The 16,483-nt window shown below is 34.1% G+C and overlaps 1 protein-coding gene across 2 annotated transcripts; it reads left to right on the forward strand.

The window, feature by feature from the left end:
* Window positions 1-10,146: 10,146 nt before the first annotated feature.
* LOC131159660 (cellulose synthase-like protein D3) lies at window positions 10,147-15,863 on the forward strand. Of its 2 annotated transcripts, XM_058114728.1 has the most exons (5): window positions 10,147-10,507; window positions 10,597-10,735; window positions 11,337-12,243; window positions 12,841-13,648; window positions 13,859-15,863. In XM_058114728.1, the coding sequence occupies exons 3-5, from the start codon at window positions 11,369-11,371 to the stop codon at window positions 15,614-15,616; spliced, it is 3,441 nt and encodes a 1,146-aa protein (XP_057970711.1). In that variant the 5' UTR covers window positions 10,147-10,507; window positions 10,597-10,735; window positions 11,337-11,368; the 3' UTR covers window positions 15,617-15,863. The 2 variants fall into 2 exon arrangements, with proteins under 2 accessions (XP_057970711.1, XP_057970712.1); XM_058114729.1 differs by lacking the exon at window positions 10,147-10,507 and having other exon boundaries at window positions 10,528-10,735.
* Window positions 15,864-16,483: the final 620 nt, after the last annotated feature.

The raw sequence follows: 16,483 nt of genomic DNA on the forward strand, positions 1-16,483 counted from the left end.
TAGTTAAACATTTATTGGAGTGAAAATTGAAAGGATGGAAGATGGAGTGACATACATATTTTTCATAATACAATTATTATTATTATTATTATTATTATTATTATTTGAGAGGGGAGAAGCACCTTGGCCCGAGAGAGAGAGAGAGAGAGAGAGAGAGAGAGAGAGAGAGAGAGAAATGTGAGTAGAAAGTCATGTTATGCTCTATAATGCTTTGAAGGCTATTTTATAAAGAAGACCATATGACTCCTTATTAATGGGCTCTATAACCTCATATGGATATGTCTTAACCTCATTTTTCTCGTCAATAATATATTATAAGAATAGGTTCAACTTTGATTATTGTAAAATGGGGAAAAAACGTTCAATATAGTAACTCATTCAATAGTATTATTGATAAAAATAAATAAATCTAGATTTTAATAAAAATAATAATAAACTAGTGCTAGCTTTAGATTCAATTAATATGTATCAAATTGATATTTTGTCATAAAAAAAAATAGGGCAAAAGACACTAACCTCTCTTGAGGTTTGACCAAAAAAATATATATATATATGACTTCCCTGAGATTTTAAAAATTTTAGGGACCTCCCTTGAGATTTCAAAAACCTTAGAAACCTCCCTTAAGATTTGTTAAAAAGACACAAATCTCTTATTGTATTTTGCAAAAAGACAATTCTTAGGAAATGTCTGTGTCTTTTTTGGCAAATTTCAAGGGAGTTTGTGTCATTTCTGATAAACCTTAGGAGAGGTCCCTATGATTTTTGAAATCTCAGGGAATGTCTTTATCTTTTTGTCAAATCTCGGGAGAGGTGAGTGTCTTTTACCAAAAAAAAATTAACGGTAGAAGCTATTGATTTGCCTTAAAATTTCGTAAAATGCAAACTTTGCTTGAGGTAAACAATCTTTTGAATCTCTCCTAAGATTTCGCAAAAAGACGTGAACTTAGCCCCCACGGGCATGGTACGGTGGAAAGACATCAGCACGTAAGAAGGAGTATTGGGGGTTCAATTCCAAGTAGATATATTCACGGAGCCAGCGGTACCTGTGGATGGTGAGAATTTACTTTGTGAGCCAACGGAGACCGTGGATGGTAAAAGTTTGCTCTGTGAGTTAGCGGGGACCATGGATAGTGAGAGTTTTTTGTGAGCTAGCGGGGGACTGTGGATGGTAATGGAGATGTGTCCCGAGGGTCAGGTTGGCCGAACATCCAACTAATGCACGGAAGCTGTATCCGCATTCCGAACTTTACCTGATTAACGAGACTTAGGAGGAGAACGTTGATCGGTAGGTTTGGTGTCGCACCAAGGGGTCCGAAAGGTTTGTTAGTGGCTGGAGTTCCTATGTAATAAAAAAAAAAAAAACGTGAACTTTCCATGATGTTTCAAAAATTTCATGGACCCTTCTTGACATTTTATAAGATATTTATACCCCTTTTTGCCTCATTTGTTTGTCAAAATATTAAGTTTGTAGGTTTTTAAAATAGAAGAGGTTTGCAACTTTGTGCCAAACTTTGGAAAGCATTTATAATTTTTAAAACTAAAAGAAAATTCATATCTTTTTACCAAAATATATCTTTTACTAAAAAATTAATAGTTTTTATCATTATCAATCTTAGTTACCAAAGTTACATTTGGACTTATTATGTATGTTTGGCCAAATGTTGTGTAGTCGAACTAAGGGCCTTTAATCTTTGGCCTCCAAAATGTCAACCCTAATTTTATGATGATTTTGAATTATAAATAAAAGATCATAAGAACCAATCAAATCGTTATACAAATAAATAAATAAATAATATATTTATAATATTGACCCGTATAATTTAAGATACATATTTATTATGCTTTTTTAATAAGGAAATACATTAGTTAATAAACGCGTGGACTTATTTTACTTAGAAACTACATTAAACTAGACAATTTATTTTTATTTTTATTCTCCATTGATGATCTCTTGCATCCCAATTGGGTGCATGTCATTAGTTGATAATGTAGTAAAACTTAAATTTTAGCAATTTATTTAGAGATTAATTAATTAAATTGAATTAATAAATTAGTTTTTGGCATCAAATATAAGAAATAGTAAAAAAAAACACACTTATTTTTATTTTATTTTGATAAAAAAATATAATAATATTTACTGATAAAATCATAAAACATATATATTTACATTGTTTAAAAAACTAAGTAGTCAAATATAATCTGAGTTGCACGAGTATACTCGTATATGACTTTTACTTCTCGACCTAAACTATAGGGATCCGAATCTGGAAAATAAAAAAAAAAAAAAGCAAAATTAAAAAGGATAAAGCAGTAGAGCTTGTCAACGAGGCTCCTTTTCTCGTCAACAAAGTCTCTTCTGTGGCTCTGCGATGAGACGCAGGGTCCCGTCGACGAGAAGATATAGAGGGGTTTTTGGAAATTCTGAAATCTCAGGCTTGTCGATGAGGTCACTCTCTCGACCACAAATGACCATCTTCGGCTCGTCGACGAGGTTGGCCGGGTCAAACTAGTTATAAATAGAATATTCATTTCTTCATTGTTAAGCTAACCCAATTCTCTCTCTCTCTCTCTCTTTCTCTCTCTCTCTCTCTCTCTCTCTCTCTCTCTCTCTAAGATTTCGTGCAGTCTGTTGTCGGAATCCATAATTCGACGTCACTACGTGAATTAGGAGGAGAATCTCTACAGTTATAGCGGATCAAATTTTTGATATGAGGATTTTCGAGTTTTTCCTAAAGTCGAGGTAAGGATCTGATTTCGTTTTTGGTTCGGTAGATATGTAGTAGTTGGGATTATAGTGAAGTATTGTTCTTCGGTTTTTAGGTTTCGGGGATCCCGAGTCATTGTTTCGGATCGATTCGTTCGTGTTTCGGTTTTCAGGATTAAGGTAAGGAGATTTGTTTACATCAATTATTTTTAGAAAATAAAACCACTAGATATGTAGTATATGTTCTTATGCACACATTGATTGCTTATTTGCAAAGTTTTATCGGGTATAGATGTCGATTTCTCACGATTTTTTGATTTTGGAAAAAATGAGGTTTTTGACATATGATCTCCAAATTTCTTAAAATTACTTTAATTGTACTAAAACTAAAGTGGAGATGCTTGAAACTCTTAAATTTTAGCAGAAATGATGTTTTACGAACCCGTTTATATGAAACGTATACTTGATCATATAAGTGTGACGTATGATATGAATTGAATCGATACTATTTTGTGATGTATATATGTATATGAATTAAGGTTCTAGGTGGTTATCAGAAAATGCAAAAAACAGGTGCCGGTTAGATATCGTGCCAAGTATGAGAAAATGGTAAATTGATAGGTTACGAGCTGATTTTTACTACAGTATGAATGAAAGTATGCATGAATGAGATTGTGAAAATACTGGAATTGCATAGGTTATTATGTTTTAATGTAAATTATATATATGATATTGAGACCGTAACTTGTCTTAATAGTATATGAAGCCTTAAAAAGTTTATATTATGTAGGTTCGGTACCGTTGCCAAAACAGAGGTATAGTGCAACCACACGCAGTTATTTTTTAGTGTGGGTATCTAGTAGTCGGCTTGGTAAGAAGGGCCACTGGTCAAAAGGAATCAGGGTGGTGATGGCCAAGTCAAACTGCAGTATGTTATGATGGCTGACAATGTCTGCACGAATAGGGCTCAATCAGTACTTTCTTATCACACAACTCTTGCTACAGGGAGTTACTGACATAGTTATAATAGTTTCAAGTTAGACGGTGTTCTAAATATGCATATACATGATTTAAAAGCTTTAATAGGCAAATTCACAAGTTTGATACCGAGCGGAAGGATTGTACAGTGTATGAGCCTGTACCCTACCCTAACCTCAGGAACTCTCACTTGTAATGATGTTGAGTTATCTATTATCAGGAATTTATATATGTACTATATATATTACAGTATTTAGAATGTGCAATCTATATAATTGTTTTCAAATAAGAATATAACTGTGCAGTCACACACTGATGTAATATCTTCCTCCTTACTAAGAAGTGTCTCACCCCAATCTTACAACCTTTGTTTAAGGAGTTACAGGAAATCGATCCTAGTCTTCTACAAAGACTTTGGAGCGTAAAGTCTGGTTAGCAGACGTAAGTTTTGTATGAGTTGGGTTTTTAGCTAGGATGAGTTTTTGGGAATGTAATACAATTTATGTTTTACATACGGATGAATGTATGTAAGGAATAGTTAGACACTCTAGTACGTCTATTAGAATCCGTATAAATGTTTATGTTTTCCGCACTGTATGAGAGTACAAATCATTATGAAATATCTGTATGTCCCTATTTAGGGCGGGTAGATATGTATGTTATCAAGATTTGTACAGGTTATGTATGTGTAGTAGTACTTTGGGGCCGTATAAAAGGCCGAGGCGTTACACAAACTATCTCACATTTGACCCAAAAAAGAATATTATATAATACTAAGGGTAAAATGAGTTTAATAATGAATTAAAAAAATAATGTGGATGTCAAGTTTAATTAATATATGTTAGCTATATTGTTAGTAAAAAACAATATTATCTTCTCAATTTTAATTATTCTATTAAGATTATCAATGTAAATAATTGAATATGTTAAATAATTTAAAATAATATTAGTTATAGAAGGAAAAAAAATAAGGTAAAATGCTTAGAGCCCATTTAATTGTTGAAATTTTTTCATTTTAATTTTTTCAAAAAAATACAAATACGTTAGCCAATTTTTTTAAGATATTTTTTTTAAATAAATGAACAACATTAAACGTTTGTTACACTATTTACTTATGGAAATTATTTTTCTGTCAATTTTAATTTTTCATATAATTAAAAAAAATACCATCTTGTTTTCTAATTTTTCAAATTTATATAGAAAAATTGAGAAATATCTTTTTGATTGTTTTTTCTAGATTCTTAACTCTTGCTTTTTGTATAGAAGCATGATATTTGAATCTTAGACTTTAATTTCTACGGGTTAATGTATATAATTTCTTCTAAATTTATAATAATCCAAATTCAAGCCACAAAATCCATTATCTCAAATAGTACCTTATATAATTTTTGGAAAATAAAGCAGTACATTTTTTTTTTGGGGTAATTATCTTGAAATCTACAACAACAAAGCAAAGCCTTAGTCCCATTAGGTGGGGTCGGTTATATGAATCTTTTTTCGCCAATTTATGCGATAATAGACCATTTCTTTTGATAAATTCAATGATATTAAATCTTTACTCAATATCTTCTTCAAAGTTATTTTAGGCCTATCCTTACCCCTTCTACTGCCCCCCACAGTAACTAAGTCACTCTTCTTCATAGGTGCACTACATGGCCAACGTTGCAAGTGTTCATATCATCTAAGTCGTCCCTCCCTTATCTCATCTTTTATAGGAGTCACACCTAACTTACCACGAATATGTTTATTCCTTAATTTATCTTTCAATGTTATACCACTCATCCATCTAAACATTCTTATCTCGACAACTTTTATTTTTTGGAAAATATACGACAACTTTTATTTTTTGGATATTATATTTTTTCGTTGTTCAACATTCTGATCCATATAACATAACTGGTCTTATAACTGTTTTATAAAACTTTTCTTTCAATTTTAAGGGTATTCTAAATCACAGAGCACACTTGAAACACTTCTCCATTTTACCAACCTATTTTAACTCTATGCATTATATCATCTTCAATTTCTCCTCCGCTTGCATAATAGATCCAAGGTATTGAAATCTACAAGTACTATTTATTTTTTCATAATCAATTTTAACTTTGTCTTCAATAATCTTCCTATCATTACAAAAATTACATTTCATATATTCAGTTTTATTTCTATTTATCCTAAAGCCTAGATTCTAAAGTTTCTCTCCATAATTATCATATATTTCATATATTCTCCATAATTATCTTGAAATCTATAAATAAAAAATAAAAATATTCTGTATACCTAAAAAAAATTCTTTATTTTCTCTTTTTAATACGATTCTTGAAAAACATAAAAATAAACTATGATTTTTATAATTATTTGAAAAACTAAAAAATAAAAATATTTTTATTAATAATATTGTTAATTATGCTCCTTGTAACCCCATTATGTTAAACTTATATATGCTTTTTTAATAAAAATAAATATAAACTTAATTTTTTCAGTTTTTTTTTTTTTATATTGAAGTAATAAACCATCAAGTCAATTAAAATTATAGTCAGTTGCCCCCAAAAATAAAAATAAAATCGTGTCCATGGGACCCACCATTTTTCGACTCAGAAATCACGAGGGAATATAGGGACGCTTCCGCTAATCACGGCGCTCCTGCGACTCCGCAGAGGCATAACTGTATAAGGGTAATTTTGGAATTCCAGAATTCAACTAACGCGGCAGACTAGTGATTCGCTGCGGAAAGCAACCGGTCTTCAAGTCCTCATATTTTGCCACGTCTGAGTTCCACTCGATCCCACTGGACATGAACAATTCTACTCCTAAATTTTTAATAATTATAAGAAATTTAAATAATTTGTAGGATGAAAAAATGTGAAGAAGGATTGTTTGGATAGTAAAAAACTAACAATTAAAATTTTAGGAGACTTTTAGTAGTTCTTAGAAATTAAGATTGCGTTTGGATTCAGAATGTCTATTTTTAGGAATATATTAATTTTAATAGGTTAATTACAATTAGTTACATAAAAAATTATATTCTTATTATAAAAAAAATATGAAACAATTTTATAAGTCTATAGTAGGAAATAGATGCCCCCACGGCATGGCGCAATGGAAAGGTATCAGTAAGTGAGAAGAAGTATCGGGAGTTCAATTTCAAGTAGATATACTCACGAAACCAGCGGTACTTGTGGATGGTGAAAGTTTACTCTATGAGCCAGTGGGGATCGTAGATGGTGAGAGTTCTTTGTGAACTAGCGGAGACCGTGGATGGTAATGAAGATGTGTCCCGAGAATCGGGTTGGTTGAATGTCCAACTGATGCACAGAAGTCGTGTCTGCATTCGAACATTACCCTGATCAGCGAGGCCTGGGGGCGGAGGACGCTGATCCGTAGGTTTGATGCCGCATCAGGGGGTCCGAAGGGCTCGTTGGTGGCTGAAGTTCCTATGTAATAAAAAAAAAAAAAAAAAAAGATTGATATGTAATAACTATTCTCAAATTTCATAATACGAGTGTTTTTTTTTTTTTCTTATTATATGTTGAATGAAATAATTAAGAATATATAAATAATAATTGTTCCTTGATTCCTAAAATTTGAACTATATTTCATCTTATTCTAATGAATAGATATTCTATTGAATCAAACAAGGTGTGAAAGAGTTCTTTAGTAATTGTCGAAAATTTAGAGATGTAACATTATATTCAAAAAATTCAACATGTGTTTATGAAATTTATCCATATAAGTAATGAAATTCCGAATGATTTTTAATAAAATTTATGTTATTTTAAAAAAATTTCATAAATTTGAAGCTAAGATGTGCCCGTACTCTAAAATATATGGTATACGCGGTGGACCTAAAAGCATGGAATATTGTTACAGCTCGATTACCGATCGATATGTACCAAGTATGCATTATTAATTTATTTTATTTTTAAAAATTATAAGCATGTTCTTGGCACAGGTGTGGTTATATCTTTATTAATTTCAAAAAATTTAAATTTGGATATAATGTATAAATTCAAAATTTATGAGCTAAAAATTTTAAAATTTGTTTTTTTAAGAGACAATTTACCTAATTAATTTGTTGTGTGTTTTGCATTATTGTACCATAATGAGATTATTAATGTACGATCTACTTGCATTACATGTTTTCTTTAAGAAAAATATTTAAGGTACGACACGATTATCTCATTTATGTTTTTTGAAATTTTAATAACAAGTCTAATAATTTTACAACATATATATGTTTTAATTATTGAATTTAATGTACCTTGGTAGTAATTTGTAATAGATTTTTTAAAAATCATTGTATTACTTGCATTTTTATTGTACTAAAGATTTGTAGAGTCAAAATGAGTTTAATCAAAATAAACAAAGGTCTTATGACTTGAATTGGGCAACCATTAATTAAAAAAATTCATTTTTCATATATTGTCCATCTTTACGTTTCTAATTAAGAGACTTGTCATAAAATTACTTCTATTCTAACAAATTATAATTACAAAAAAAAAAATGTTCTATTTTCTTAATTTGCAAACAACATGAGATTAAATTTTAATTTCAAAATTTAGATTTTATATTAATAATTTTTTGATAAATTGAAATCTTACTTAGGGTTGGTATGAGCTCTTGGGAAGATTAGTCTGTTTTTCTTAAAGTAACTTTTATCCATTGAACGACGACCCTTTTACTCGGCACCGTCGCATCCTTAAGAGCAGAAAGCCAAGAAAGTTGGTGACCTGATGTTCGAAGATAAGCCTTTTTAAAAGAATTCTCTATGCCTATAAAAATAATAATAATAATAATAATTTCTTGTTAGTAAGCAAAAGTTAAAATGCAATGTTTGTTTAATGTTGAAAACAACTTATCATTCAATTATGTCGTAAATAATAAATCAATTTTAATTTTACCATTTAAATAAATTTTTATCCTGAGTTCAAATATAAATCATCGTTAAAATAATGATGAATTGTTTGACTTTCAATCGTGCAAATGGGTTGAGGAATTGACCAATGTAAAAAAAAAAAAAAAATTTATAAAATAGGTTAACAGACCAAACTTAGCATCATCAACCTTAATTATTATAAATTTCGTAATACTTAATTCATTCTTAGTTGAAATGTTCAACCTACGCTTATGTAAATCTCAAATAAAACTTACTCGGTAATTCTCTTGCAGCCGAAACAGTTGTCGAATCTCAAATTTAAAATTTTCAATCCTCTCCCTTTGTAATAATAAAATATCAATAGTTAACATGTGCATTTGGTAATGAGCATTTTTTTTTCTTTTTTACTTTTGACTTTCCAAAATCAACATTAAAACTACTACTCATTATGTTCTAAAAAAATGGCAAAAATTAAAGAAAACTATCAATTTATCCCTAAAATAAATATAATCTTAATAATAAAAATGTTAATTTTCTCGACAATCTTATAAAAGTATATCCAAAACTTGATATGGTGCTGCCATACACAAATCATTACATAAGTTTTTTAATTCGGTGTGATGTTTTTCTAAGTCGTGTGCGTTATTGAAATTTAAAAAATATTAGAAAAATGAAAGAAAATATCACGAAATCAATATTTTCATATTTGGTTATGAAGTAAACTAAGAAAGAAAATAAAAATACAAATAAGTAAAAATTTGATTTTATAAATCATTAATATTTAATTTTTCTTACTTTTTAGTCATATTAAAATAAATTTTTATTTTAAATAATATCTCATATATAAGGAAAATATAATGAAAAAGAGTTTTCTCCTTATTTTCTTTTGCTAAGGAAAATCCTTGATTCATATAAACTTTAATGTTGCATTTGAGAGCATGAACGGACCATAAATTTAGATTTTGATGGATTTAGACTTTTTTTTTTAAATAATCCGAGAACTCTAACTATCATCGCGTCACTTTGGACACCATGGTGGGACACCAAATCTGGGAGGTGGAAGCCACCCACCCGTGGTAATTTACCGGGGTAAACGGGGAATCGAACGCGTAACCTTGGGGTTATCAAAGTCGCCTTTAGACAAATTTTAGTACAATTTTATATTACATTTTATTCAAATTAAATACAAATATAAATTTAAGGTTATTTAAAAGATTGCCACGTAATATTCAAGATACATATTGATAAAATTTTCAGGAAAAAATAATAATAATAACAACTACACGCTACTCAGGAATGACCCAGATCAGCTGGACTTATTCCCGCACAGCCAAACACAGCCCACCTCCAAGTCACACGTCAGCCACGCTAGCATGTTCTAAGCAGTTGACTTTATAAGAAATACCAATAATGCCCTTCCCATAATTTTTACACTTTTCCGAACTGACACAAAATACCGATACTGCCCTTTCCAGCTGAACCGGTGCAGCTCATTGAAGCAGGAACATTGAATTGGTGTGCGCGAGTTACACTGAATCACTCTACGTAAAGTGATTATGATTACTGTAATTTTAATGTTAATACATAGTGTGAACACGGCATTAACGCTGTAATGATTTTATTTAATGTTTTTCCAATTTGATTATTACATCTGGAAACCATTTTTTGGTACGCGGAATTCACATGTTGTAGGACGATTGGCCAACCCAAATCTCTCATCTTCGTTTCCTTTTCTTCCTCTTGGGTTTTGATTACCCGTGTTAAGCTTTTAATGGGGAGCTAGCTAGGCGGTGTTTTGTTTTATGAAGCTGTTTTTTGGAAGCAGTTTTTGTGTTTTATAAAAACAGAATAAGAAGAAGAAGAAGAGGAAGAAGAAGAAGCATAGGAATTTTTTAAAAAAGTGGGGAGCTCGAGGAAACTTCTGTGTTGATCGAATATTTAATGGACTTGTTGTGAGTGTTTCTGTCGTGTCCATTTCATGGTTTTGCGGTAATGCTCGCCACTTACTCTCTACTCTCTCTCTCTCTCTCTCTCTGTGAAGGGCATTAGTAGACGCGTGGAGATGAAATCAGATTAAATCGGAATCACTTGCATTGTGAGGCTTTCTTCAGATTCAATTGCTGGTTTTGTATCTAAGACATTTTTGTGAAGATCGGCCATGAGATTTGCATTATAAAGAGGTATTTCTCTCTTAAATAAATCCTAGTTTGCTGAGTTTCTTTTTTTTTTTAAAAGATGAAAAATATCTTGCCCATTTTTTTCTCGGGATCATTCTCCGATTTTTTTGGGACATCCTCCGATTTTTCTGGGTCTGGTGAATCGCAGACTTTGCTTTACTGTTAACAGTGTTAATGCTACAAATATATGGTTTCCGTTTTGTTTTTTAAGTTTATTTTGGTTTTTTGATTGTTCTTCGAAGTGTTCAAGTGCCGGACCGTTTGGTGGCTGAGAAATCTGAGGAAAATGAAAAGAATTTTGAGGTTTTTGGGATTCATGATTTGGGATTGAGGGATCAAACTCAAAAAACTTCAGACAAGTGACCCTATGAATATGATCTATTCAGTTAAATACTCATTTTCTATGACATGATTGTTTCAATTTATACCATTCGGGACAAAAATAATTGCGCTTAATTATTTTTTTTCCCTGGATTTCCTTGATAGAGACCAAGAAATGGTTTAAATTTAAACTTTGTTTTGAGGATATTATTACCAAATTCTGAGATCAAGCCATTTGGAACAATGCTGATAGATTTTGAATTTCGTTTTAATGAAACTTCAGGATTTGGGTTTGAGGATTGGTAGTGTTGAAGTATGGCATCGAAGTCCTTCAAACCAACCCAATCATCGTTATCGAATAGTTCAGATGCGTCTGATGTGCATCACAGTAAGCCCCCCCTGCCTCCCACAGTCACATTTGGCAGGAGAACCTCATCGGGTCGTTACATAAGCTACTCAAGAGATGATCTTGATAGTGAACTTGCAAATACTGACTATATGGTGCACCTACCGCCCACACCCGACAACCAGCCAATGCAGGGAAATGGGGATCCTACAATGTCAGAGAGGGTTGAAGAGCAATTTGTGTCAAATTCACTTTTTACGGGTGGATCCCACTGCATACCGCGTGCTCATCTCATGAACAGGGTGATTGAATCCCACCCGAGTCATCCGCAAATGGCTGGTATGAAAGGATCTCATTGTGCAGTTCCAGGGTGCGACGGGAGAGTAATGAGTGATGAACGAGGCAATGACATTATCCCTTGTGAATGTGACTACAAAATATGTAGGGATTGTTATTTGGATGCAGTTAAAACAGGTGATGGTTTGTGTCCGGGATGTAAAGAGCCCTACAAGGCCACAGATTTGGATGAAAAGGCAGTGGACAACACCCGGAATCTCCCGATGTTACCACCTGCTGGGATGTCCAAAATGGAGAGAAGGTTGTCTTTGATGAAGTCAACAAAGTCAGGGCTGATGAGAAGCCAGACTGGGGATTTTGATCACACCCGGTGGTTGTTTGAAACAAGGGGGACATATGGATATGGGAATGCTATATGGCCAAAGGAAGGAAGTCTTGGGAATGACAAAGATGATGGGGTTGTTGAGCCGATGGAATTGATGAACAAACCATGGAGACCACTCACTCGAAAACTAAATATACCAGCTGCTGTTCTCAGCCCATACCGGTATGTTTAGTGTTTCATGATGTTTTATCTTGCTGTTTTCTTCCTTGGGTTTCTTGTGTGCCTTTGTGACGTGGATTAAATAGTCTTACCATTTCCTTTCATGTTTAATGAATTGAATTTTTTAGCTTTCGATCACAATCATTTGATGATGTGGTGTGGAGAAAGAAAGCTTTAAACTGGTACCTTCATGCTGCACCAGTTATATGTGTATCAAATGCCTTTAAAAATACCATAGTGCTTTCAGACTATGAGTTCCAGACCAAAAGTTTTGAGGACTAGAGCAATAATATCAACAAAAAGCCTCAAGACTCGCTACATATAATGTTCATATCACTGTTTTAAATTATTGTTAACAATTTATTTTTAAATTCAATATTGAAAAATCAAAAATAAAAAAACCATCACATGCAACGCTGATGAATTTATTTTTGAGTTGTGTGCAAATTCCGGTATCAGTTGTATAATTGTGAAAATGATAGCAAATACTGTAAATAATTTGAGTTCTGTCCTGAGAAAGTGGTCCTGTACAAGATAAAGTGGCTTCTACCAAAAGCTTTGAAATTATAAATTGTTAATGTGTTCCATTCATGTTTGCAGGCTTCTAATATTTATTAGGATGGTCGCTCTTGGGCTGCTCTTGGTGTGGAGGGTTAAGCACCCTAACAATGATGCAGTCTGGCTATGGGGGATGTCTGTAGTTTGCGAAATCTGGTTTGCCTTTTCTTGGCTGCTTGACCAACTGCCTAAACTCTGTCCTGTTAATCGTTCTGCCGACCTCAGTGTCTTGAAAGAGAAGTTTGAAACACCTTTTATGGAAAACAATGAAAAATCAGATCTCCCAGGCATAGATGTCTTTGTGTCCACTGCAGATCCAGAGAAGGAGCCACCACTTGTCACCGCAAACACCATCTTGTCTATTTTAGCCTCCGATTATCCAGTTGAAAAGCTTGCTTGCTATGTTTCTGACGATGGAGGTGCACTTCTAACCTTTGAAGCCATGGCTGAAGCTGCTAGTTTTTCCAATTTATGGGTGCCTTTTTGCCGTAAACATGGCATTGAGCCCCGAAATCCTGATTCTTATTTCAATTTGAAGAGGGATCCTTACAAGAACAAAATAAAGACAGATTTTGTCAAGGATCGTAGGCGGGTAAAGCGTGAGTATGATGAGTTCAAGATCCGGATCAATGGCCTGCCTGAGTCTATCCGACGCCGGTCTGACGCCTATCATGCCCGTGAGGAAATCAGGGCTATGAAGCTTCAGAGGCAGAACAAACATGATGATGAACCTATGGAGGTTGTGAAGATCCCAAAAGCTACGTGGATGGCTGATGGAACTCACTGGCCAGGAACTTGGTTGAATCCAGCTCCTGAGCACTCTAAGGGTGATCATGCTGCAATAATACAGGTATTATTTACTTCCAGAGCTCCTATTATTTCTGTTTCTTTGATTATTATACGGCTAAGGCTGTTTTATATTGGGTCTGCTAACTACATTGCAGTATATTAGTTTGTAAAGATTATTTAGTGCTCTTTGGCTTTAAAAAGTGGAAAAGAAGAGTGGATAAAGGGATTAAGTTATACTAGTAGCTGAACATGGTTTTATTAAGTGATGCAGGTGATGTTGAAACCTCCAAGTGATGACCCACTGCATGGCACTGTTGATGATTCCAATCTGATTGACCTTACTAATGTTGATATCCGTCTCCCCTTGCTTGTTTATGTTTCCCGTGAGAAGCGTCCTGGCTATGATCACAACAAGAAGGCAGGGGCCATGAATGCCCTGGTTCGAGCCTCTGCCATTATGTCTAATGGCCCCTTCATTCTCAATCTTGACTGTGACCACTACATCTACAACTCGGAGGCCATGAGAGAAGGCATGTGTTTCATGATGGATCGAGGTGGGGATCGCATTTGCTATGTCCAGTTCCCTCAGAGGTTTGAGGGAATAGACCCGTCAGATCGATATGCTAATCACAACACTGTTTTCTTTGATGTCAACATGCGTGCCCTTGATGGGCTTCAGGGCCCAGTTTATGTTGGAACTGGGTGCCTCTTTCGAAGGATGGCCCTTTATGGTTTTGACCCTCCTCGATCAAAAGAACGTTCCCCTGGTCTGTTTGATTGTTGCTTTTCCCGTCGCAAAAAGAATGGCACTGTTGTTCACACCCATGAAGAGAATAGGGCCCTGAGAATGGGTGACTCTGATGATGACGATTTTAACCTCCCATTGCAACCCAAGAAGTTTGGGAACTCAAATTTTTTCATTGATTCAATCCCTGTGGCAGAGTTCCAAGGCCGTCCCCTTGCAGATCATCCATCTGTAAAGAATGGACGACCGCCCGGTGCTCTCACTATTCCTCGGGCTCTGCTTGATGCATCAACTGTTGCAGAGGCAATCAATGCTGTTTCCTGCTGGTATGAGGATAAGACTGAGTGGGGACATCGTGTAGGGTGGATTTATGGATCTGTTACTGAAGACGTGGTCACAGGATATAGGATGCACAACAGGGGATGGAAATCAGTTTATTGCGTCACCAAGCGGGATGCCTTTCGGGGGACTGCACCAATCAATCTCACAGATAGACTCCATCAAGTCCTTCGCTGGGCTACTGGCTCAGTTGAGATATTCTTCTCTCGCAACAATGCCCTCCTGGCCACCCGTAAAATGAAGATTTTGCAGAGGATAGCATACCTCAATGTTGGAATCTACCCATTTACCTCAATATTCTTGATTGTGTATTGCTTTCTTCCTGCCCTTTCCCTCTTCTCTGGCCAGTTCATTGTCCAGACCCTCAATGTCACTTTCCTTGTTTATCTCTTAATCATCACGGTTACTCTCTGTACACTTGCTGTACTGGAGGTCAAGTGGTCAGGTATTGAGCTAGAGGAGTGGTGGCGGAATGAGCAATTTTGGTTGATTGGAGGCACCAGTGCGCACCTTGCTGCTGTGCTTCAGGGTCTTCTGAAAGTCATTGCTGGGATTGAAATATCTTTTACTTTGACATCAAAATCAGCTGGTGATGACCTTGATGATGAGTTTGCTGATCTTTACATCTTCAAATGGACATCTCTGATGATCCCACCAATCACAATTATGATGGTTAACTTAATTGCAATAGCAGTTGGGTTTAGCCGAACAATATACAGCACTATACCACAGTGGAGTCGTCTGATTGGTGGTGTTTTCTTTAGTTTCTGGGTTTTGGCACATCTTTACCCTTTTGCTAAAGGTTTGATGGGAAGACGAGGGAGGACACCGACCATTGTTTTTGTCTGGTCAGGACTTATTGCAATCACCATTTCTCTCCTCTGGGTGGCAATCAGTCCTCCATCAGGTACCAATCAAATTGGAGGCTCATTCCAGTTTCCCTGATAGATATACATATTTTTTTCTCATTCAAGAAGGTTCTGCTTTGGAAATTCTTGTTATTATTTTTTTTCCTCAACAATCTGTTGAACAAACTAAATATGCTTTTATAGCTTGTGCACAAATTCAATTAGTAGTAGCTGTGTTTTTTAGCAGTTTGGGAAAGAAAGTGGGGGTGAGAGAACAAAGAATATTGTATCCTGTTGACATTTATTTCTTTACTTTTTTCAATAATTGTTAAATGGATTCAAAATTTTTAGTTGTTTAAATGCTTCATTTTTTTTTTAATGGGGGATTAGCAGTTGCACTTATATGATTTATTTAGTAATTCAACAGTGCAAATGTGAGCCTAAGATGACTGGAGTTTTTTTTCACTTTATTTATTTACTCATTTGTGATTTATAGCAGAGTTGCTTGGCGGAATCCATCCCATGATTGTTTTGCTGTATGGTATGGCAAAGCATGGATTCTAGATTCAGGATGGTCACTATTTTAGTGTTTGGGAATATATATTTCAAGGCATGGATTTAAATTTGCTTGAATTTGAATATAATTAAAAAATAGTTGCTTTGTATAAAAATCCCTACAAATTCAAATTCAAGAACTTACTCCAAAACACTTGGGGAGTCTCATATGAAAATTATCTATGCATTAAATTCAATGGTTTGAATTGGAGTGCATGGATGAAGAGGGCTTTGTACTTCCTTTTCATTCAAGTTCCATTATTTGGCACATTATTTTCATAATGGAACCATTCAAATTTAAAGGGAAGTCAGAATCCATCTTGGTATTTCACACTCCAAATCTTGTGCATGACCAAACTATAGGAACCCTGATGCTGCCTATGGGAGCATGTATTTTGGGCCTTGAATT

This window comes from Malania oleifera, chromosome 7 (assembly GCF_029873635.1).
Source record: "Malania oleifera isolate guangnan ecotype guangnan chromosome 7, ASM2987363v1, whole genome shotgun sequence".
NCBI classification, from domain to species: domain Eukaryota; kingdom Viridiplantae; phylum Streptophyta; class Magnoliopsida; order Santalales; family Ximeniaceae; genus Malania; species Malania oleifera.

Bases quoted from the DNA above. Each gene is read 5' to 3' on its own strand.
- LOC131159660 (XM_058114728.1), top strand. From the start codon at position 11,369: ATGGCATCGAAGTCCTTCAAACCAACCCAATCATCGTTATCGAATAGT. The intron at 12,244-12,840 runs GTATGTTTAGTG...TCATGTTTGCAG, and splicing joins GCTGTTCTCAGCCCATACCG to GCTTCTAATATTTATTAGGA. The intron at 13,649-13,858 runs GTATTATTTACT...TAAGTGATGCAG, and splicing joins ATCATGCTGCAATAATACAG to GTGATGTTGAAACCTCCAAG.